Raw genomic sequence first — 25,328 nt, 5'->3', positions numbered from 1 at the left:
ACAAACAAAAAAATATATTTTGCTTCTTTTTCAGTTATCTAAATGTTTTGTTTAAAAGACCTATTTTATGCACATAACATTCACAATTTGAGAGAAACCATAATAAGAAAATCCTACATTGATCTGTGCACTTATTGCCTTGCTCTACAATAAATTTTGTACACACAGTTGTTTTATTTTTAAAAAAAATATTTACAAAAAATTTAATGTGCATTTTATAGATATTAAAAAAAGGTCAGATGGCGCCATTAGTCCAAAGTCAGATTCTATCGAAAACTTGTTTATTGCTAAATTGATTTCACGAGGCACGACGTGTGGACATAATCACCTAAGAATCTTTAAATATTTTTAACGCGTCGAATACACAAACGACAATTATTGTAGTATAAAGTAGTTAATGAAATTAATTATAAATTATTATATACATATGTATGTATATTAGACTATTACTATGCTTTATGCTGTATTTGAATAATTATCATGTTACGGCAACGCACAATTAGAGTTACATGATGGTGGTAATCGGTCAAAAATAAAGATTTAAAGTAATCAACAATTTTGTCAAATACTGTCACTGTATGCGTACAAGAAAGCTGCTGGCTCTAGAGCGCTCTCTCTCTCTCTCACTGGCTTTTGAACAAAAAGATGGGTTTAGATCCATCAAAACGTGTGCATAAATATCGTATAGCGTTACGCATCTAGTTATTCTAATGTCTTTGGCTTGATGGATCCTTTTTGATGTGCTCAGTGTTATCCTCTATCTCCCAATTGCGTTGGGGAGAGACGGTTACGTTTACAGTACTGAACGTAATGATGGCTTATAAGTATCTATATGCAAATTGAGGAAAGGGCACTAATGCTTATACTCCTGGAAGAAGTTGGATTGATCATATTGATCTAATCTGAAGTAAATCCGTGGGACTACCCCACAGTCCGACAGTCGACTCAAAGCTAGTAGATAAATAGAAAGCAAAAAGGTTACAGCTGTCAAAATCAGAGTTAGCTGATATGTTTTCATATGTCATAGCTGAAGATATGATGAAGATTTAATTTTTGCACTTATTAATTTTAACATCAGAGATGTACTGATAAGATAAGAATTTATTGAGGAACTCAACTTCCCTTTTGTGTTGTCTATACCTTTCCCTATCAACTGGAATACCCATTGGATAAACCTCTTATAAAATTTATTTTTAAGATTTTTTTAACTTCTGAAGGCCTTTTGTGTACCACTGCATATTGTAAGAACGTCGCACCATGGTTGAAGTATAGCTGTCAAGAGTCGTTAAGAAGTTGTTATAGTTAATTTCAATGCAAGCATTCGATAGTACAATCTAATGATAAGAGGGAATTATTAATTTCATTTATGGTTAAAGCACTTAGGTTAAATTTTTGAATTACATTAACAGACTTTAGAAAATGTAGAAACTCAATGTTAAAACGTAATGTCAGGTGACATATAAACCATTCTATATAAATCATCAATAACAAGACTGGTGTACAACTGACCATACAACAGAGCCCAAATTAAAGTCACCCACAAGAAATAAGTCATCCGAGTCCTATAAGATAGCATTAATGTGAGAGATGTTATCCATGTGGGCCTAATCAGTCTTTGACAAGCTCTTGTCGTGAACGGTTGTCTCAATAACTAATTCGGTAATCGTTTACCCGCTTTCGCTGCGAAGTTCTTATCAGTTCTCTGTTTTACTTATTCCTTTTGTTACTCATAATTTAGAAGCTCAAACTGTCGAATGGCGATGCCTTGGCATCTGCCGCTATTGATATTGATATGAATAATTATAAAAAGAAAACCGTTAAAAGAGCTAATCCTGCCTCCAGCCAATTTGCAAAGTATTATCGTCCTCTACAAACACTAGATATTGACAATAATGATATGTGTGAAACTGAAACTTATAATGAAGTGATAATAAAACCACCTCCTATTACTATTATTAAACAAAACACTAAAGAAATTCATACAATTATGTCTACTACTGAATTGAAAAGTATTTTTTACAAACAATTTTCATTGGTATTAAAATATTTGTGGAAAGCGTGGACAATTTCGAGCAGCTTTCAACAAAACTCAAGGAACTTAAGTTGGAGTTCTTTACCTATGATACAAAAGCAACGAAACTTTACAAGGCCGTCCTATCTTGATTGGAAAGGCTTCCAACAGACAGTGTGAAGACCTTGCTAACTGATCTGGGACTACAATGCATTGACGTCAAAATAGTTAAAAAGAAAACTAAATCGGATACGATCTGTTACTCTACATTGTTTACTTTGTAAATAAAAGTGTAACAGTACAACAACTACGTAACAACTACAAATATATTAACCATATGAAAGTACGATGGGATCACAAGGTAAAATCTGAAAATAAAATTACTCAATGCTACAACTGTCAATTATTTGGTCATGGATCAAACAATTGTTCTGTTAAAACTTCTTGTGCCCACTGTGCCGGAGCCCACACAACCGTTACATGTACAAACATGAGCAACAAAAAATGGGCGAACTGTAAGGGAGAGCACGCGTCTACAGATAAGACTTGTCCATGCCGTTTATATTATCTCAACATGATCTCAAAGCGCTCGGCTATGCGAATGAGGAGAAGCAACATCGAATTACTTAAAACTGTACAGAGCAATAGCAAAGCTCTTAATGATGCGAACCCCAGAAGCGCGCTCTCTTCACCTACTCAAAGTAAGAGAGTCTCACAATCGATATATGGCAGCTTTAGAGATGCACTTGTCAAATCATCTACACCACCAAGCGATTCACCAAATAAACCAGAGCTGTTTTCACCAGACGAAATTAATTCACTATTAATAGATTTAATAAATAACCTTAGTACATGCTCCAATAAAGGAGAACAATTTCAAGTTATCTCAAACTTAGCAATCAAATATGTATATGCTAAAAAATAATACTAATAATGATATTTTGAATGTTATGTTATGGCATGGAATGCCCGTTCCGTTAAACATAAGCGAGTAGAATTTATAAAGTTTTTGGATGATACTAATATTGACGAGGCTGCATTAAGTGAAACATTGCTTACTCAAGAAGATCGATTCAATATACCTAACTATACCGTGTATAGAAATGATAGAACAAAAAGTAGAGGCGGTGGTGTTGCCATAATCGTGAGCAATAAAATTGAACACGACCAAATTCCTAACTTAAAAACTCATCTTATTGAAAATGTTGGTATTAAAATTATATCTAACTCTAATAACAATAGCTTAAAACTACAAATATATTAACCATATGAAAGTACGATGGGATCACAAGGTAAAATCTGAAAATAAAATTACTCAATGCTACAACTGTCAATTATTTGGTCATGGATCAAACAATTGTTCTGTTAAAACTTCTTGTGCCCACTGTGCCGGAGCCCACACAACCGTTACATGTACAAACATGAGCAACTACCGCTATAGTCGAATTCCCCGACTCTCTGATACCCGTTACTCAGCTAGTGGAAGTGCGAAGGATAGTCTTTAACACTGACTGTTTTTGGCGGCTTGTAGTCGTTAGAGTGGGCGTGGCAAAAAGTTTTTTGGCAAATCGATAGAAATTTGACTTGTAAATACAAAAATGAAAAAATATCAAAACATTTTTCAAAAGTGTGGGCGCAGCTGTTTTGGGCGGTTTGTGGGCGTTAAAGTGGGCGTGGCAAAAAGTTTTTTGGCAGATCGATAGAAATTTACAAGACTAATACAAAAATGAAAAAATATCAAAACCTTTTCCAAAAGTGTTGACGTGGAAGTTTTAGGCGGTTTGTGGGCGTTAGAGTGGGATTGGCAACATTAATCGACAAACTTTCGCTGCGTCTATGTCCCTGGAGTCTGTATGCTTAATTTCAACTTTCTAGCTTTTGTAGTTCCTGAGATCTCGACGTTCATACGGACGGACAGACGGACGGACAGACGGACATGGCCAGATCGTCTCGGCTATTGATCCTGATCAAGAATATATATACTTTATATGGTCGGAAACGCTTCCTTCTGCCTGTTACATACTTTTCAACGAATCTAGTATACCCTTTTACTCTACGAGTAACGGGTATAAATATACGCTATGTACTTTCCTGGTAACACAGCAAAATGCTTATTAAATTCATGCAATAATTCTAATGATCGAAAACATCTTTAAAGTCAATATAAGTCTGACTTACTAAAAATTTCAAGAATAGAGGGTAATTTTATAACCTGTGGTGATTATAATTCTCGTCATAGGGCCTGGAACTGCACTCGAGCTAACTGTTGGGGTATCATTCTTAATAACATTTCAGACCAAGGAAAATTAAATATATTACTTCCAAACCAAGCCACATATCTTCCGTTTTGCCACAAAACAAAAGCCTCTACGATAGACCTTTGTCTCACAAAATCTCCCGAACAGATTACTAACCCAATAGTTTCTATCAATCTCTCCTCCGATCACTTACCAATTGTGTTAAAATATTCCATTAATTTCTTGCTTATTGAGAAATCTACACCAATTATCAGCAAAGCAAATTGGAGAATGTTTAAAGAAACTGTTAGTGACACATAACTGGACACAGGTTTTTTTAGCTATAATTCTGCAGTTTCAACAACTGAAATTGACTTCATGGCCAAATCATTCACTGCAGCAGTGAATAACGCATTCCTCAAATCCGTTCCACATAGAAAAATTAAGTATGAAAATTACAAGATTCCCCAACATATTTCAGAGCTGTTTAAAATTAGAAATTTAATCCTGAGGAAATGGACTAAAACAAGGTTGCCATTACTTAAAGCCAAATGTAATCACCTTAACTATATTATCAGACAGAAGGTTTTTACACATTATAATGAGCAATGGAATAATAAACTTTAAAAACTAAACAAATGTAGTAAGCCTTTTTGGAACACAACAAAAACACTAAAAAGGCGAAAGCAATTTTTACCCTGCCTTAACTTTGCAGACAAAAGTTTTGTGACAGGAGAAGAAAAAGCTAAAATTCTGGCTGACACCTTTGAAGAGAAGCATAAGCTAACTTATACTTACTCTAATAAAGAAACCTTGTTAACTCGGCTTAACAGGCCATTGAAAATAATAACATTCCCATACCACATAGCTCAATTGTTAATAACGCTGAAGTTGTTAACATAATTAAAGGACTAGTGACCAGGAAAACCCCCGGTTATGACGGCATACGAAATATATGTCTTAAAAATCTCCCAGTTCTTGCAATTAGTTTCCTGACCAAACTATTTAATCTCTGTTTTCGCACTGGATATTTTCCTGATGAAGATTAGTACCTATTGCCAAACCAGGAAAACCTGCTAGTAGACCTGGTAGTTACAGACCGATTAGCTTGCTATGTGGTTTGTCAAAAATACTCGAAAAACTAATAAAAGTACGATTGGTTGACTATTTGGACTCACACAGTGTGTTACCTTCTGTACAATATGGATTTAGATCTGGACTTAACTGCACAATTCCTTGTTCAAAACTCAAAAATTTCATAAAAGATAACTTAGAAAACAAACAATCAGTGGGGTTGGTTACACTTGACATTGAAGCTGCATTTGACACTGTTTGGCACGAGGGATTAGTGTACAAACTAATAACTATTGGTGCGCCTTTATATCTTATACATATAATAAAAAACTTTCTCAAGCAACGTTCATTTTATATTGATATTAATAGTGCCCATTCCACTCAACGATATATTTTGGCTGGAGTTCCGCAGGGTTCAGTCTTAGGACCAATATTATTCAACATATATACGCATGATATACCTCAAGTATCTGATTGCAAGCTTTCCTTATTTGCTGACGATGCAGCCATTTACACCACCGGCCTTCTATACAATGGTATTAATAATTCTATGCAAGTTATTTATATACACTCGAAAAGTATTATCATAAATGGAAAATTAAAATTAACCCTAACAAAACCAGCGCCATTTTTTTCACCAAACGAAGAAAATCCTGTTATATGCCTAATAGTTGTTTGCATATATGTAATACTCCCATTGAATGGGCAAATAATATTAGATATTTAGGGATACACTTTGATAAAAGGCTCACTTTTCAATTTCATGTTGGTCATGCAATTGATAAAATAAATAAAACAATTCGCTTATTGTACCCTATTATAAATCGAAAATCAAAATTATCCAATTCTAATAAACTTATAATTTTTAAGACAATATTTAGGCCGTCTCTCATGTATGGAAGTTCCATCTGGGGTAAGTCTGCTCCGGCACACATCAAGAAAATTCAAATATGTCAAAACAAATTACTTAAATTACTATTGAATTTGCCATATTATACAGGCACCTTATATCTACACAGTATAGCTAATGTTCCAACTGTAAAACAATATTTAAATTTATACTCAAATTAGTTTTTAAGTTAGTATGTTAAGAAAACTCAAATCAAGGTTTTTCTCCCCACTTTTCCTTGAAAAATTAAAATTCCAGCACAATAAATTGTTAAAAAAAAAAAATATTCAGTTGAAAAGCGCATAAATGCTAGACTCTGAAAAATTATAATATTATATCATAAGCTTTAGTGACTAAAATAAATTTTAAGGGAATATAAAGCACAATAAATAAATAAAATAAAATATAACAACGAAAAGGAAAACGGTCCCCGCAGCAATCTGGACAGAATTGGAAGCAGATACCCCTACAGACCACGTCCGAGCACTAAGAGGACGAACCCCAGGCAAAGATTTGATTGCAAGCCTGAGCGTAAAGGAAATGCAGACGCTGACCCAGCCAACCGGATTACGTGAAAAACGAAAAACATGTCAGGAAATTGTATTTCCGCTTTGACAGAGGAACAAAATCCTGGAACACGTACGGCCTATATGATTCCCCGGGCAATGCCGAAATTGATGCAGGGGAAGGCTCTGAAATTGTCCATTTCCAATTTTCCAGACATGCTTCCTGCCCAGACGATACTTTACAAAACTAGGAAACGATAGATATCATCAAGGATAACTGGACGCCAGACCTACAAATAGCGTTGACATCCTACCACGTGGACAACCCAAAGGCACTCATGATTATAGCAAACGAGAACAAGGGGCTGCACAAGAAGCTGCCGAAACCCAAACCCACGTTGCCAATCGTCTCAGGTGCGGTGGACACGGTCGTTGGACAACAGGCTACCGGAATCAGCGGTTGTTGTTCTGCTGGATGTGCAGAAAGGAAGGAATTAGAAGCATGGAATGTTGCCAGAGAGCGGGGAACGGCCAGCGATCTCAACCGCAGAGAGGCGAGAAGGGGTGCCGCTTCTCCAAACTAGCTGGCTAATTAATCGAGAAGGAGCAGCAGTCGTCCGCAGCAGTGACGATTGGTGGAGACACAAACAAGTCCACGATCGGCCCCAGGGCAACAGCAAGCATCGTTAGTAAAGAACGGGCGAATAAGCTGGCTATCCAAAGAACGATTACAATTGCGGAAAGCATTTTCAGAACGCATAGTCACGAAGTTTGGAGCTCCAAACGTTTAATAACGGAAAACAACGTGCAGTTCACAAGCCGGGCGTTTAAGTAGTTTCTCAAGCTGTCTGTAAATTCCAGTGTATCACAATATTCAGGCTACTCACCGGCGTTTTTGAAACAAGATTTTGGCGGAGAAACCAGGCAAGACATTACAATCTGTGATTAATGCAATGGAAGCCACTGGTTCGCCAATGGATCGCCAGTAATCTGCAAGATCCGCCACCGGAATGACAAAATGAGGACAATAGCGAAAACAGGGATGCAAATCTGCTGAGAGAACACAGTGGGAGTATGCGGCAGAGTCAACAGGACCCGAGAATGGACAGAGCTGCTCTACGGTTTTAGCGTCAGGCTAAAGCCGGAGTCAAACCTGATACTCCGTCATACAAACACACCCGACAGCGAGATCTGGGAAGGCAGCAAGGCAATTGTTTTCTCGTCTGGCCACCACCAGAGTCATCAGTCTCTACCACCAAGAATAGAAAATAAGAACTCCACCGCTGGGAGGGAAGAAATCGACAGGACCCAAGAATGGACGGAGCAGGTCGACGGTTTCAACGTCCGTCCAAAACCGGAGGAATGCAGCGAGCAAGCCGAAATGCTGATTCTGCCACACGAACATCAAAATACCAGAACAACTAAAAGAGAGGAATGGCAGGAACGGGCACATACAACGTATCCCAAAATACAAGTAACTGAGGCGACCGTTTCACCGTCAGGCCAAAGCCGCAGTCAAGGGGAGCATTCCGCAAGAAAACTGGGTACGAAGGAGTAATGCACTTACCGAAGCCAGGGAGCCGAACGAATAAAAAGAAAATTCGAACTTTTTTACCATAAAGACCGAACCCAGAGCTAGAGTCGGACTCACGGAGGAGGATAGCAACCAAGGAACCTACATACTCCCGTGGAAAGGGGAGGGGCGGTACCGCAAGGCATGCAGAATGAAGATGCAGGGAAGAAAAAACCAATGGTAAACAAACTTACCGGCAAAAAATCTTATTTGTAGTCATCAGTGCTTAGGAAAGGGGGCGCCATGATCACATGGCGGTCGATTGCCACTGAACGATCGATGGGCAAAAGCAGAGGAAAGTCATGTACTGATCATGACGGGTCACACTGCGGAAATACTCAGACCATCGAGTGGCAACGCCGCACCAACGGGAGATGACAAAAGGTAGAGAAGGAAGTGTGACGGCAGAACGGATAATACGGAATGCAGAAAGAAGAGCGATGGTGAAGCAAGGAACAGCTTTAAGAAAACCAAAATGGGCAGCAAATTTAAAAAAAATGAGGAAAATTAGGATACATTGGGAGAAGATCGGCGCTATATAGCTGTAAGCGTCAAGGGAATCTGTAGTGGCCAGCTATGGCTTTACATTGGCAAAAACTCTTCAACCCACCCTCGTACAAAGTTATAGCAGCTTTTTTTTAACGGAAACTGTGAGAAAAATGATGAAGACCAATCAGAACAGTTGACCAATTGTACAGTTAGGGAAAGGAACGCTCATAGCAGTGGCCACCTGCATGCAGCTTCCCAGAGCTCTATGCATTCTCAGATAAATCTCATTTTACGGCACTCGAAAATTATAAATATTCAACCGGAATTAAACAAGAGTGGAATATTCCCATAAATTTCCGTGTGTGAATTGGAAAATGTAAAGAAGTTGTGAGGAGTCTTAAAACTCCCCACAAATCCGGGTGCAGGAGATCGGCCTAGCAACAGCGAAGACGGCTGGAATGCGAGAGGAGTCAGGGGCTGTCTGGTACAAACTGTAAATAATGGACTTTGGACCCCGGCAAAGCGGAGAGACAGTAAACTAACGGTACCGCGCTTGACCTTTGACTCGAACCGGCTTCGAAAGGGCACAGAGGTCGAACGGTAACGGTGTGGACTTTGGAAGAGCACAAAGAGGACGCACCGTGAACTAACGGGAAGAGTGCAAGGGACATCAACAGTGGCGGTGCACAAAATCACGATAAAAGACGATCAACCGGTCAAACAGCGCTTCTACCCGAAGAACCCGAAGATGCAGGTAGAGATCAACCAATGTCGACGAGTTGTTACACAAAGGATGCATCGAGCCGTCTAGGAGCCCGTACAGCTCACCAATAGTGATGGTGAAAAATAAAGACGGGTTGTAGATTTCCGCCAAATAAACGCGAAGTCCGTGATGGACGCGTACCCAATGACAATGATCAATTACATTCTGGATCAATTAAGGGAGGCGAAGTACAAAAGCAGCCTCGACTTGAAGGACGGGTACTGGCAGATTCCGCTGGAAGCGGCAAGTCGGCAATATACGGCAATATACGGCATTTACGGTGCCGGGAAAGGGCCTATTTCAATGGCAAGTGATGCCATTCGGACTGCACTACGCATCGGCAACGTTCCAAAGGACGTTGGGTAATAGGACCCAAGATGATGCCACACGCCTTCGCGTATCAGGACGATATAATAGTAATCGGACGGACACTTCAAAAACACATGCGCAACCTGAAAGAGGTTTTTCGGAGGCCAAGGGCGGCAACCCTGAAAGTAAACGCAGATAAGTGCAAGTTCTTTCAAAAGGAGCTACAATACTTGGGTCAACGCGTGACGGATCAAGGCATCGAAACAGATCCGGAGAAAGTAGCGGCAATAGCACAGCTGAAGCCCCCGGGAAACGTGAAGGAGCTGCGACAGTACCTGGGAGTGGCGTCGTGGTACACGCGTTTTGTACCTGATTTTGCGACGCTGGTACAACCGCTGAATGCACTCCTCAAACAACAGGCAAAGTAAGACAGACGCCCATCAAGAAGCATTCGAGGCCGTCGAGGTCGGCGTCCCCATTCTGGCATGCCCCGATTTCGCAAAGACATTCGTGTTACAGACGGACGCCAGCGACTACGGGCTGGGCGCTATCCTCACACTGCAGTCCGACCAAGGCGAGCGGGTCGTATCCTACTCCAGCACAGCGCTGAACGAAGCGTAAAAGAACTGCTCTGCAACAGAGATGGAATGATTAGCAATAGTGTGGGCTGTCAGGAAATTAAGACCATACCTAGAGGGCTACCATTTCAAAGTGATAACAGATCACATGGCCCTGAAGTGGCTGGATAGCATCGCGAGCCCGTCCGGAAGGATCGCGAGGTGGGCATTGGAGCTCCAACAATACGATTTGGAAATCTCGTATAGAAAGGGCGAGCTGAATGTCGCACAGTGGCGCCTTAGATAATTTAGGGTTACAAAAATCATAACTCTTGAACATATTGATAACTCGATCGTGGTGAGTATCGGTGGAGTTGCCAGAGATAAAAGGTGATATGAAGGCGGGAAGTTCAAATACAGAGCTGGTGACGAGAAGCAGACGGCAACAGATGAAGGATGTTGGAGAAGGGCGTAAGAATCGAGATGCCGAGTCGAGATGCTGAACGACAGGGTCTACTAGGCTGAGACTGCCGGGCTGAGGCGACGGAGGCGCAGGTCGACGAGAGGAGTCAGGAGTGGTGTATTTCGAGGATCAAGATGCCACGTCGAGATGCTAAAAGACAGGGTAAACTAGGCTGAGACGCCAAGGCTGCGATCGGAAAGGTGAAGAATAATATCGAACCATTTCTTGAATATGCGATAGAGTTCCATCCAAAATGCCCAATAACTATCAAGATCTTTAGATTATCTTCACACGTGTCGGCGTGCATCCGTAGTACCAATATAAATCGATTTCTTGAATTAATTATTAGTCCAGCTTTGATTCTTGTTTTGAAGTAGACGCACTTATTAATTGTAGTAGCGTTTTGAACTATCCTAAGCTAAATGAACCCCGACCTACGGCGAGCTAGACCCGAAACTAGCAAGAGAGCGCATCCCTAGCGAAGAAAGTATAAGGTCCTCTTTAGTAGTAATTTTTATCCACTATTAAAGACCGGTTAGTTAAAACCTTTGAAACTACGTACACTACAAATCCCAGGAGTGTTCACCAAGGAAGGCAATAACTTGTTTATTGTATCCCGAAGAATGAGGTGGAGGTAAATCTCCGATCAAATATCAATTGCGGAAGGAGGGCCTACATTTGGCCAGATACGCAAGAAATCAGAGTAAAGTAATGGCAGTCCAAAAAGAAATGCTTTGGGAATGGAAGTTTGGAGAAACGGAATCTGAAGAAAAATACATTTGGAGAAACAGAATCGGTAGAAAGAGAGTTTGGAGAAACGGAGTCTGGAGATCAATTGGAGAACGAGGGTCTGCAGGAAAAGAGTTTAGAGAGAGAACGTGTAGAGCGAGAGTGAGACGGAACGAATTACGGCAGGACAGCAGTAGAACAGAGAGTGTCTGCTTGCCGATTTAAAGGAAGCAACGGTACCAGGCTAGTCTTTGGACCAGGCAAACGGTAAAACCATGGACCCTTGACCTAGAGACATATAGAAATAACGGTTAATATAAGCAGGCCGAGCGTTGAAAGCGAGACTCAATCGAGGAGAACAAGAACCAAGTCATGTCCAGGTGATTTTTTGGTCTTAAGTAATAGATGCCACCTCGCTTTGGCTAAATGTTATTGGATTAATTGGTGGAAAGTTTTAAGATACTGTATGTAGGACAAATGAGCTACTAGCGTAATTTCGTTGAAATACTTTCTAAAGGTGATCGGCGAACGCATTAGCTCTATCTTCTTCGCTGCGTATTCAGCGACTGTTTCTGCTGGTGGCTGAATATTTTTTGATGTGCTTTCCACAAAGGGTTCTTTTTTGTGTATGTCTGGAGGCGTAGAGGCCTTGGCTTAATCAATATGTGAAGCAATTTCGTGTACCTTGCCCAGTTGGTCCTGATACCTGTCAGCCTGAAGGGCCGCTCAGTTATATGTGCCGATGCCTGAGGGTAAGTAGAACTGGAGAGTGATCAGATGATAGTTCTGCAAGTGACTCGGCTCTAATATTATTTCTTCGGATCTTTTTTGTTATTGCGAAGTTAAAGAGATCCGGGAGCTTTTTTGGATCTCCTGGCCAGTAGTACCCGGAGTCACATCATGGAGTTTATTTCGCGGCTTTATGAGCGCGTTGTAAAGTTCTTTGCCCTTTGGGGTCAAAAGGCGTAATCCCCAGCGCGAGTGCTTGGCATTGTAGTCACCGGCCGCATTGAATCGTACACCGAGTGAGTTGAAAAATTCCAAGAATTTTTTCTCAGAAAACTACTGTTGAGCATATAAGCCTTTTTATTAGTCTTTCTTATAAAATGAAAGACGATTTTTATGGTAGCGAATTCAAGCGATTTAATTTATTTTTCTTCGAGAAATTTGGCAGCGATGCGCATGCTCGGGGTACGAAAACGACAGTGAGTATATTACAGAGCGAACAGCAAAACGCAACGACAGAGGTGCAGGCGAAAATACAAGAGAGCGCGATCTGCAGCTGATTCACATAGATAAAGCTGAGGTGGACTAATTATTTTCTCCAATTTTGACAACAACTGGACATCAATTTGGGTGCTGCTGGCGGCTGCGAAACCCGACATACGCCCCCGTTGGAAACATGGCTTTCTTTAAGATGAAGCACAGTGAATAAGCTATTCACTGCCCGCTTCGTCAACAGTGCCGCCATGGGCTTTGCCGTCCCAATGGTTTTGTGGCGTAGAATATGTATCCTGGAATATGATAGTGGTGCTTGTCTGTTAGATATGTCTCGGAGAGGAGCATGACGTCAATATTTTTTTCGGACATCGTAGTGAACGCGGAGAAATCTACCCAAGCCACCTTTTCACTACGAAGAGGAGAGTGCCCACCAATCACGCTAAACGGAGCCAATATCCCCAACGTGTCCACGCCTAAGTACCTAGGGCTGACCATGGACTGCAGGCTGACATAGCGCCCTCATATAATAACCAAACGCATAGAGGCCGATGCACGATTAAGGCAGATGCAATGGCTCATTGGGAAAGGATCCAAGCTAAGGCAGAACATCAAGGTCCTCGTCTACAAGGCAATTCTCAAGCCAATCTGGACCTACGGGATACATCTGTGGGGCACGCAAGCCACTCAAAACGCCTCAGAATCTAGCGGTTGCAGAATAAGTGCTTGAGAATTGCCTCCAACGCGCATCCCTACCACGAAAACTTAACAAATCACAAGGAACTTGGAATCCCCTTAGTCACCGACAAAATCTCCAGGCTCAGCGAGAGATTACTGAGAAGGCTAGAGAACCATCCCAACCATCTCGCCATAAACCTTATGGACAACAGCCATACCCGCAGACGATTTAAGAGAAAACCTGGATCTTCCACAACAATAGACAATAAATTAATAAGATCCCGCCACAATTACATGTACTCGTAGTACTTCCTTATGCCAATGCCAATGTCACCAAATCATTTAATTATTGTCCACTTGGACAGATTTTAAATTAATAAACGCATGCTACAAAAAAAAAAGTTCGCGTTTATGACGTAAAACGCCATTCGCGTTCTACATAGATATTTTAAGTGGAGACATTATATTGATTTTGATGAGAAGCTGTATCAGCGTATTTTGGTTTCGCATAAGCACTTGCTTTGCGGTTTGCATGAATGTCATAAATTCTTTTAGGGTTCCCTGAAGTGAGATCATCATCATTTAAATTCCAGTTGATACATGCTGCGTTTGTTTGTTCAATGTAGTTTTTCTCAGTTCTTCCTGCGTAGTAGTCGACTTTGTATTATCGGAAACAAAGATTTATTTCCGGATTTTAAGGCACTAGCGAAGGAAACGCTAAGATTGGTACAATGTGTAGGAGGGGGTTCCGTGTAAGACGGTCCCGATTGTGGCGTAGTGTGACTGATGTGGGTGGCCTGGGCGTGATTCTGCACGTTTGTTAACGCAGCTCGTTAGTTTTTTGTATACTTCACAAGCACATCAATTCGCTGTGTGGTTTTCGCCGCAGTTGCTGCACATTTTTACAGAGAAGTCTTCCTTGTTCTTATAGCCGTTTGCTGTGATTTTAGTGTACAGTAAACCTTAGTGTAGCCATATTCTTAACAGTAAGTGCACTGCACTGGTCGATTGCGCCTGTGCTTCTTCTACTGAGCGGTTATTTATTTTATATTCTCTTATAATATGAGAACTATTTAAAAGTTTTAAAATCTTAATACTAGTTTATTTTGTCAACAGTTTATTTTAAACTGTCCTTTGATGAGACGTCCCTAAAAATTGGTTTGCTAGGCAGGTAGGTCCTTGCGGCGGAGACGGGATTGACTGCTGAGATGCGTCAGACTTCTTGCTAGGTGGTTGGGGTGCGATGTAAGCTTGTCGTAGTATTTCCTCTTGATTTCGGCTATTGCATTTTTTACTGGAAGGATGTTCAAGTCTCGTTGAATGATTTCGTTTTAAGCATACCACGGTGGCTCGGTGATAGTTCTGAGGATTTTTGATTGAGTTCGTTGGACGATGTCTATATTGCTATTGCAGGTATTTTCCCATAGCTGAGAGTCATAGGTACAAATTGGTTTCAGTACAGAGTTGTAGAGTAGTCCCTTGTGGTCCAGGCTTAGCGGGGAGTATGCGTTGATCAGCCAGTGTTGGTTTTGAGTTTTTAGTGGATCATTTTGGTTTCAATGTGCTTGCGCCAAGTGAGATGTCTGTCGAGGTGTATTCCCAGGTATGTCACCTCTTGTGCTTTTGGTATTACTATGTTGTTTAGCGAAAGTGATGGGCAATCCTACTTGTTTGAAGTAAAGGTGACGTTCTTGCTTTTTTGTTCGTTTCCATTTATTCTCCAATTTGAGAGCCACTAAAGTCCACCAGGTGAAGAGCTAGTTGCGCTGATGCTTGGAACGTCTAAGGACGGCGGTGTCGTCGGCAAACGCAGATGTTGTCAGACTTCTGCTTGTTTGTAGGTTAGCTGTGTATGAGAGGTATAGAGTTGACCCAAGAACGCTGCCTTGGGCGACCCCTGCTTTAATTTGATGGTCACTGACTGTAGCAGTATTTCTTCTCACTGCAAGCTTAATTTCGTAGAGGTATGACTTCTGTATTTGTTTGTGCGTGTATCTGGGTAGTTATACCCGTTACTCGTAGAGTAAAAGGGTATACTAGATTCGTTGAAAAGTATGTAACAGGCAGAAGGAAGCGTTTCCGACCATATAAAGTATATATATTCTTGATCAGGATCAGTAGCCGAGTCGATCTGGCCATGTCCGTCTGTCCGTCCGTCTGTCCGTCTGTCCGTCCGTATGAACGTCGAGATCTCAGGAACTACAAAAGCTACAAAGTTGAGATTTAGCATGCAGACTCCAGAGACATAGAAGCAGCGCAAGTTTGTCGATTCATGTTGCCACGCCCACTCTAACGCCCACAAACCGCCAAAAACTGCCACGCCCACACTTTTGAAAAATGTTTCGATATTTTTTCATTTTTGTGTTAGTCTCCTTAATTTCTATCGGTTTGCCAAAAAAATATTTGCCACGCCCACCCTAACGCCCACAAACCGCCCAAAACTGCCACGCCCACACTATTGAAAAATGTTTTGTTTTTTTTTCATTTTTGTATTAGTCTTATAAATTTCTATCGATTTGCCAAAAAACCTTTTTGCCACGCCCACTCTAACGCCCACAAACCGCCCAAAGCTGCTACGCCCACACTATTGAAAAATGTTTTGATATTTTTTCATTTTTGTATTAGTCTTATAAATTTCTATCGATTTGCCAAACAACTTTTTGCCACGCCCACTCTAGCGCCCACAAACCGCCAAAAACTGTCAGTGCTGAAGACTCCTTCGCACTTTCACTAGCTGAGTAACGGGTATCAGATAGTCGGGGAACTCGACTATAGCGTTTTCTCTTGTTTTTTTATTAGTCTTGTAAATTTTTATCGATTTGCCAAAAAACTTTTTGCCACGCCCACTCTAACGCCCAAAAACCGTCAAAAACTGTCAGTGATGAAGATTCTCCTTCGCACTTCCACTAGCTGAGTAACGGGTATCAGATAGTCGGGGAACTCGACTATAGCGTTCTCTCTTGTTTTCCTATGAGCTTGTGGGACACCGTTCTAACGCAGTTACAAGCGACTTCGTACTCTGGTTGCGCTGGTAACACTTTTTACAAAAGCTGCCTGTTCTACGTGCCCATTTCATTAATCTCTAAGGGGAATCCTGTGAAGCAGATAAACATCGAAGTCACGCGCTCCCTTTAGTCGCTTGGTTGTTTGCATAGAAACGAACGGACGGACTTGGCAATATCGGTCACGGCTGTTGATACTCATACAACATTAATATATAGCTTATATGGCTTCAATGCTTTGCAAAGATCTGACTTCAATCTACACTTTGCAAGGGTATAAGTTGCAGGCTAGTTTAGGGTATAAAAATTCTATGCAAGCCATGTGACCACTCCTCGGTTGCAGCGATTTTAACGAATATGCACAGTTTAACTTAAATCTATAATGCTTACCATAACATCAAAAATAGTCGCTCGATGAAGAGGCCAGCTTTTTATTAAATTTAAAAAAGCTTTTTTAGCCTCTGTTGGTAACATTCCTCTAAGACTTTGATGATGCATTGCGACAGCTTCATGTGGTATATTTGGTACAAATCTTGGTGGTAAGCAATGGCCAGCGACAGCCCTGTAATCAGTTATTAATTCACTACAGTCACCAAGCTCAAGTTGGCTCTGAAGAGCAGTTAGCATAATCGCTTCCATTTCAGTTATTGGATATCTTTCACTTCTTAGGCTATGCAGTATTTGATGGTATAATAATTCCTTTTCAACAATATCCTCTAAATTAATATAATTGTCAAAAAATAAATGTTTCTTGAATAGGAACATATACTGATTCTGTCGTGAAATTAATGTTGTATTTATCTAAAAGTAAATAAATGGTTTTGAAATGTTAAAATTTATTTAATTATACTCTCAATAAAAATATGGCATATTATTAATATTATATAAGTCTTTGTAGTTAAAGAAAAGCATATAGCTGCTTTTCCAGCATATGGTAGCTTAAAAGCGAGAATGCCTCAGTTGAATTTCTCAATATACCTGTTTTTAAGATAGTTAGAGTGCAGGGGAGATGAAGATAGATAAAAAGAAGAAACATAATACACTTTTCAAGACTGCTTACTAGTGAAACCTGAAAACAATTATTGTCATTGGAAATTGTGGACATTAAAGTGGTGGTTAGATGTAGTAATTGAAAGTTTTGCAATCTCATCCGCATCTCGAGTTCCGCAACTGTCAGATACCCGTTATTCAGCTAATGGGAGTGCATATTAATAGAAATAACAAAAAAAAAAATACATTTAAAAAAAAATTAAAAAGAGCGGTCTTGAAAGTTTTGGGCGGGCCAACATGGGTCAACAAACTTGCGCTGCGTCTATGTCTTTGGAGTCCGCATGCTTAATCTCAACTCTCTAGCTTTTATAGTTCCGTAGATCTCGACGTTCATACGGACGGACATGGCCAAATTGACTCTTCCAATGTTCCAGATCAAGAATATAGTTACTTTATATGGTCGAATACGCTTCCTTCTACTTGTTACACACTTTTAAACGAATCTAGTATACCTCTTTACTCTACGAGTAACGGGTGTAAAAATATTATTCGAACTATAGGAAATGAGGTAATAAAATTTAATGATGCATTGCTAAGCTAATGCTTCTCATCGAAAAAGTTTGCGTTGCTTCTTGTATACGAATATTAAGAAATTCCTTTAAAAATAATGACTATCGGGTCTCGCAGCTTGTAACGAACACACTCATTAAGCGTTGTCCACCTCAACACACTCTGTCTACTATTTTGACCGGCATGCTCAGGGAAAATGGGCGTGGGTTTTGTGTTAAGATGAACAAGAGTGTCACAGCTTTAATACTGTAGACAGGGATACGATAGATGCAAAACGATAACCAAACGGTTAAGAACCAGACAAGAAAGTGTACCCATTGAAGATGAGGCCCAGATGTTATTGGCCTCATTCTATACCCACTCTACCTGTGAAATCCATTCGGACTCCACCCTTTTACAACCGCTGCGTTACATACCCTTTGGTGCCCAAGCAGACATCAGATTAGTTTATTTTCGACCCCATATAATTGAAGATAAAGATAATATTTCGATACATTTTCCTAATCCTAATCCTTAAACTAAAAATTACGTTATTTACGTTAAGGAAATCTCTTATTGAGTAATTTTGCTTATTTACGACAAAAGAAAGGAAAAATAATTAAGATAGGAATGCAAATATTGGTATTTAAGTTTACATTAATACTTTTGTTTGTTTGGCTTACTTTACATTAGAATTATGTATGATTAATTGATATTTAAACTTTAAACTTCTTTAAATTAAGTGATCTAGATATACGATTAATTAAGGCAAGGTATTTTTAGCACACTATTTAGGAATATCTGGCTTTATATATGCATGTGTGTTTTTATTATTTTTGTTTGTTCACGGCAATGCCGTACTTACGCACTTTCCATCGATGTCAGCAGGCCTGATGACTGTTGATGATTTGCTGTATGTATTAATATAAATTGGGAAAATCACATATATATATATTTGTCAGATCTCCCACAAGTTAAGCTAAATTAGAATCGTAGAGGTTTATCGTATAAGGTTTATAACTATTCTAAAGATACTCAAGACTGGACACGATCATTCGTGTTGTGGCTTCTTCAGGTTAGCAGCATACGCAGCGGCAAAACCAGCAGCCTGGGGCTCGTGTTGTGCGCAAATTCTCGGAATGCGCACGGATGAAGAAGAAGAGACGCTGATCCGATGTGTGCGACAAGGACGGCACCGCAATTCAATCTGCTCCTCGCTTGCGGCGATGAAGAGTAGAAAAAGAAGAATTTTTAGATACTGGAGATCGAACGCACTCGAAATCTTACCAGTTAAAGTTAACTCACGATTTATCACTATCACTTGGCAGTATTTGCCTTGAAAAAAACTCTTATCCGGTCTACATGATGCTCGTGGATTTATAATCAGGGACTTTGCACAAAGCTAAACTGCCCTCGATCACGCCTTCCAGGAAAGAGAACGGAAGTATGAAAATCAAGCGTGACCGTAGCTTGACACAATCCTACTCGGGCTTTTTGTGGTATTTTATAGGGCAATATTCAATTTTGCCAGGATTTGAACTTGGCCGTAATGGTTCGTTACCAAATGAGTGCGATAGCACATATAAGGTTGCCATTTTGGCTCGACTCCCACAAGCTTTAAGAAATTCCTAAATTAGTTTTTTGCTAAATTTCCAACTTTGGACATCATTATCTTTGTTATCTATGCAACGTGATTTGTGCATAAACAATATTTGTCTACAATATTAGAAAAATAAAGGCAGTGAACATTAAAGCCAAATAACGGAAGCTGTCGCTAACCGAATTCGTTGTTGCCATGGCTGCTGAAAATTGTTGACGTTATCGCTGATGCAAACAGGGTGACACACATGGCTTGAACTCTCGTCGCTATGTTGAGTGGATACTGAGTTTATCTGACCTAAATTTGAAATGCGAGACAATGCATCTGCTACTACATTGTCTTTTCCTGGTTTGTAGAGTAACTCGTAGTCGTATTCTTCTAAATGAGATTTCCATCTTTTAATTCTAGCGTTGCCATTCCAACTACTCAATGAGTGTGTAAGCGGTTGGTGATCAGTGAATATTTTCACTTTGGCTTTACAGTATAGATAGTTACGTTACGCTTTAAGGGCCCATATAATGGCCAACATCTCTTTATCGTTAGCTGCGTAATTTTCTTCAGCTTTGGAGAGGGTTCGTGAGATGAATGAGATAGGTTCTGTGAGAGAACTGCACCAATGGCATAGTTTAATGCATCGGTGTTGAGGTGGAATTCTTTTTTAAAATCGGGGTATGAAGCTTAATGCTTTAGTTAATGCTGCTTTCTTGCTTAAGTCTCCATCTTCACCTCTTAACAGTATGGTGAGTTGTTTAGCAAGTTTTGCGTAATCCCTTATAAATCTCCTATAGTATCCTGATAAGCCAAAAAATTATCTGAGTCCTCTTATTGTCCTTGTGGTAGGAAAATTAGCTATTGCCGAGACTTTGTCAGAGTTGGTTTCAATACCTTTATCGGATATTACGAAACCTAGAAATTCAACTTTTCTTGCATTTATCAAGTTGACATTTAATATTGGCTCTATATAGGGTATCGAATATGGTATTCATGTTTTCAAGATGAGATTTTTCATCTTGGCTAAAAACAATTATATCATCAATATACATAGATATAACAAATTTTCCCTATATGTTCACGTAGTATATCGTCTAGTGCTCGTTTGAAAATGGATGGAGCATTTTTAAGACCGAAGGGAAGGCGTGTGAACTCATATTTGGCATTATTTATAGAGAAAGCGGTTTTCTCTATATCTGAGGACTTTAGTTTTATTTGATGAAATCCGCTTTTTAAGTCGAGAACGGAAAAAAGTTTGTTGTTGCCCAATTGGGCAAGCACATCATTTATCTCGGGGATAGGGTATTTATTAGCTATTGTTACTTTGTTTAATTTCCTATAATCTATTACCATTCGGTATTTCTTTTCGTTTGAAGAGCTTCTTGGGAACAATCTACACAGGTGAATTGTACGGGGATAATACCATTTGCCAATAGTTGTGAAATCTGTTTATTAACCTCGCTTTTAGAGACATGGGATATTGGTAGAATTTAGAATATACAGGTGTTTCATTGTTCGTGCGTATTTCTTCGTTCACGTTAGTAGTGTACGTCAATTTTTCGTCTGGTTTTTAGAATAAGTTGGGAAAATTTTTAAGTACATTTTCTAAATTATTTTTTTGTTGATCGGACAAATGGTCTGTACGGGGGCAAATATTGTTAATTGAGTCATATTTTTGTTCTTTAATAATTACTTTTACGTTGTCCTTAATGATCATATAGTTCGAATGTGTGTGAATTACTGCTTTAAGTTCTTTAAAAGTGTCGTTGCCGAGAATGGCATCGAAAGATTTTAATGTCGGCAAAAAAAAAATTTAATACGCACATCTCGGATATTAAACAGATGTGTCATTTTATAGTGTGTAATTTTAACGCTACCTCCAACTTTAACAGCTTGAAACGGTTTCTCGATTGGAGCGGGGTTACTCACTAAACTAGGTTTAATATAGTTTCTATTAGATCCCGTATCAATAAGTATTCTCAAAACTTCTCCTCCTACGTTCACCTCAAAATAAGGTAAGGAGGAGCTACTTACTCTAAAAAATGCAGATCGGCATATTGTTCTTGTCCTACTCGTATTGTTCTTGGTATTCGTCTAACGTTTGTCCGTATTCGTTTGAGTCTGTTTGGCTGTACGCTAACTGTTCATATTCTGTTTGTTCGTTTTCTGTGTTCTGGTCATTGCTACTAGATGTAGTAGTGTGATTATTTTGTTCATTACTTTCTATATTGAAAGTACGTTGTCGTTTGTCATACTGTGGAACAGGGGGAATGGGGTTTCCTGGTCGTTTACCCATTTCCAAGTTCGGTGGTCTGTTCATGTAGTTCACTTGTCTTGTGCGGATGCTGGGGCTAAGTCCATAGGCTCAGGACGGGGCAGCGGTTTTAGTGCCGTGGGGCGAGTCGGTACGAAAGTTGGGTTTGGTGTGAACGGCTGTCTTGCGTATAGTTGCTGTGCGTATGGTTGTTGTACGTACGGTTGTTGTATTGGTGCTTGGTTGCTAAAGAATGTCATGTTGTGCATTGGTCTGCCATATTGTTGAGCAATTGGTGATCTTTGAGACATGTTTTGAGGTGCTCGGGGAGTCGAATTATTAAAGTATTGAGTTCTAGGTATTGGTATTGGTTTTTGGTTTGGTCGGAAGACCGTAGATTGAAATTTGTCTGTAGCATAGTTTGATCGATATGTTTGGTTCTCGATTTTCAAATCATTCAAATGCATCTAAAGCTTTAGGTAGATCTTCAGGCTCGTTCATTCCAAGAAGGCGAGGTAGGTCTCCTCTCAATCCACGAATAAAAGTGTCTAGAGCTTTATCTCTGTAAAGCTTAGTCATCATTTGTTCTGACTCGCGAGATAATTCCATACAACCAACTTTATTCAGTAGTAAGGACAGGTGACGATAAACTACCTGATGGAATTCCTCTACTGTGATTGACACCCTGAGTAATGGTTGTCAATTGGTACTCTAATGTACTCAAATCGCGCTTATCTGCGTAATGCATTGTTAAGCATTATGAAATAGCATTCCAGTCTAGTGGCACGTTATAGGATTTTAAGGCTGTGTCGGCATTGCCAACAATTTTGTTTCTTTTGGTATGTATTATACCGAAATATTTAGCATACATCCGGTATTTTATCTAAATCGTTAAGATTTCCCCGATGTTGAGGCTGAATTATTTGATTTGGTACATCTAAGAAATTACTATTCGGGTTATTTTGTTGTCTGATTAATTGGGGAACCTGAGAAGCGATGGCTTCTGAAACTATTCTACTAATGTGTGCGTTAAGTTCTTGTTGGTTCATATTGACTCTGTTTTGTTCTGTCTGGTTTGCTGAAAGAATTGGTGGTCTAATTAAGCTATTAGGATTTGCCATTACGGGCACGGAAATTTTAAAAATTTAGAATATGTCGTATTAATTTGTGGTTAAATATGTTTTTCACCAGTGATTCAACGAAATTCCGAAATATTTTGGTCAAAAAGTAAAATTTTTATATGTTTGAAAACCAGTAGCTGGTTTCTTCCTTCTACTTTGGAGGGTCCTCGTAGGGAATTGCAAAGTTGGAAATTGTTATATATATATATTTTTTTTTTTGTTTTAGATTTGCTTAACTTGTATTGTTAATTTTTTAGTTTTTTTTTAAGTTTGGTTTGATTGGAATTGTTAATTTTCAAATTTTCTTTTAAGTTTGATTGTGAATTTTTTTTAAAATTTTTCTTAAAACTATCTTACAAGTAGGATATTGTTGCCATCCTTCCCGATCGTCTGGATTTGGTCCGGTTTGCTGCATCTACTGAGGATCCAGGTGCGATACTTCCTTCGGAAGGTTCCGTGGGGACGGGCCTTGTACGGCGTTGGACTTTGTAGGCAATGAGTTGCCTTTACGTTGCTTTTAGGGCCACCACTGTGGATGGGAGTCTCCCCTTTTATTTAACGGAACACGGTTTTCGTCACGACGCGAGCCTCTACCTTTTGCTATTTTATTCGCTAACACTTAGAGGCTTTTTGCACTGTTATGTTATAAACCGGTCCCTGTTCGGGCGCCAGTTAATTTATTTGTTTATTAATGAAAATAAACTTTGCAACTCTATTGGATTCAAAATTAAGACTAAATTGAAGTTCTACTCTAGTTCCCTAATCTGGCCTTTTGTGAATCAGAATTTGGTGTAGCGGTGGCAGCTATGGTGGCAGCGCTAGCGCAGCGACAGTGGCAGCGACGAATCAAAGTTTGACAACAGTTTGTCAGTTGTGCAGTTGGCTGTAGTTGGTTAATTGCAGTTCTGCAAATGTTCTTAATAAATTTGGCTATTTCCTGTTGTCAATATTTCATAGGAATTGCATGTGCCCGTGTGAACTGCGTGGCCATTTCCTGTTGTGGCTAATATTTATAATAGTAGGAATTGCAGGTGCCCGTGTGAACTGTTTCGCAACTGCAGTTTAATGCTCTGTTAATATTAATTTTGTTATGTTTTAGTTTACTTTAGGTTGGCGCGTGCAGGAAATAATGCAGACGCTGACCTAAGCTTTTCTTTATGAGCTTTTGGTAAAGAGTGTTGTTAACTTGTATTATAAAATGTATTGCTGCTCACACTCATAAACGGAACGGAATGTGATATGCGCGCAATTGTATATAAGCTGTTTCGGCCATTGATGCATGTAGCTCGGCTGTTTATGCTAACGTATGTATTGAATATATTGTTGTAAAGTAGATACTAAATATGTGCGAATACTAAATCTCCCTTCTTTTAAGAAATAAAGTAACTTAGTGTAGTTATTTAGTTTCTTCTTATATGTTTATATAATAAAATTGTAGGAAAGAATATAAAAATATATATTTTTGGTCTTTTTTGTGTTTATATTTATATCTTTGTTTTCTGATTCTTCTTGTTTTTTTTTTGTTTTTTGGTTCTATGAAACTAATTATGAATAAAACTTTTTTAATCTGTCCTTATGTACTATTTGTTATACCCGTTACTCGTAGAGTAAAAGGGTATACTAGATTCGTTGAAAAGTATGTAACAGGCAGAAGGAAGCGTTTTCGACCATATAAAGTATATATATTCTTGATCAGGATCAATAGCCGAGTCGATCTGGCCATGTCCGTCTGTCTGTCCGTCTGTCTGTCCGTCCGTATGAACGTCGAGATCTCAGGAACTACAAAAGGTAGAAAGTTGAGACTAAACATACAGACTCCAGAGACATAGACGCAGCGTAAGTTTGCCGATTCATGTTGCCACGCCCACTGTAACGCCCACAAACCGCCCAAAACTGCCATGCCCACACTTTTGAAAAATGTTTTGATATTTTTTCATTTTTGTATTAGTGTTGTAAGTTTCTATCGATTTGCCAAAAAACTTTTTGCCACGCCCACTCTAACGCCGACAAACCGCATAAATCTGCCACTTCCACACTTTTGAAAAATGTTTTGATATTTTTTCATTTTTGTATTAGTCTTTTAAATTTCTATCGATTTGCTAAAAAACTTTTTGCCACGCCCACTCTAACGCCCACAAACCGCCAAAAACTGTCAGTGCTGAAGACTCTCCTTCGCATTCCACTAGCTGAGTAACGGGTATCAGATAGTCGGGGAACTCGACTATAGCGTTCTCTCTTGTTTCTTATTCTTATTATTTAATTTTTTTATATTATATTTTCTCTTTCTTTTATATTATCTACCATATAGTGTTCCGTACATTTAGA

At 39.5% G+C, this 25,328-nt stretch overlaps 1 protein-coding gene across 5 annotated transcripts in view; it reads right to left on the bottom strand.

The window, feature by feature from the left end:
* The window catches only part of LOC122620870 (unconventional myosin-VIIa), a 1,106,244-nt gene that overhangs the window by 133,678 nt on the left and 947,238 nt on the right, over positions 1 to 25,328 (bottom strand). For all 5 annotated transcript variants that reach the window (XM_043798541.1, XM_043798540.1, XM_043798542.1 and 2 more), the window contains one exon: positions 16,889 to 17,299. In XM_043798541.1, coding sequence (XP_043654476.1) covers positions 16,889 to 17,299 — 411 coding nt within the window. The remainder of the gene's footprint in view (positions 1 to 16,888; positions 17,300 to 25,328) is intronic.

The sequence above is a fragment of the Drosophila teissieri genome, chromosome 3R (assembly GCF_016746235.2).
Source record: "Drosophila teissieri strain GT53w chromosome 3R, Prin_Dtei_1.1, whole genome shotgun sequence".
NCBI classification, from domain to species: Eukaryota; Metazoa; Arthropoda; class Insecta; order Diptera; family Drosophilidae; genus Drosophila; species Drosophila teissieri.
This window is presented reverse-complemented; position numbering and strand designations above follow the sequence as displayed.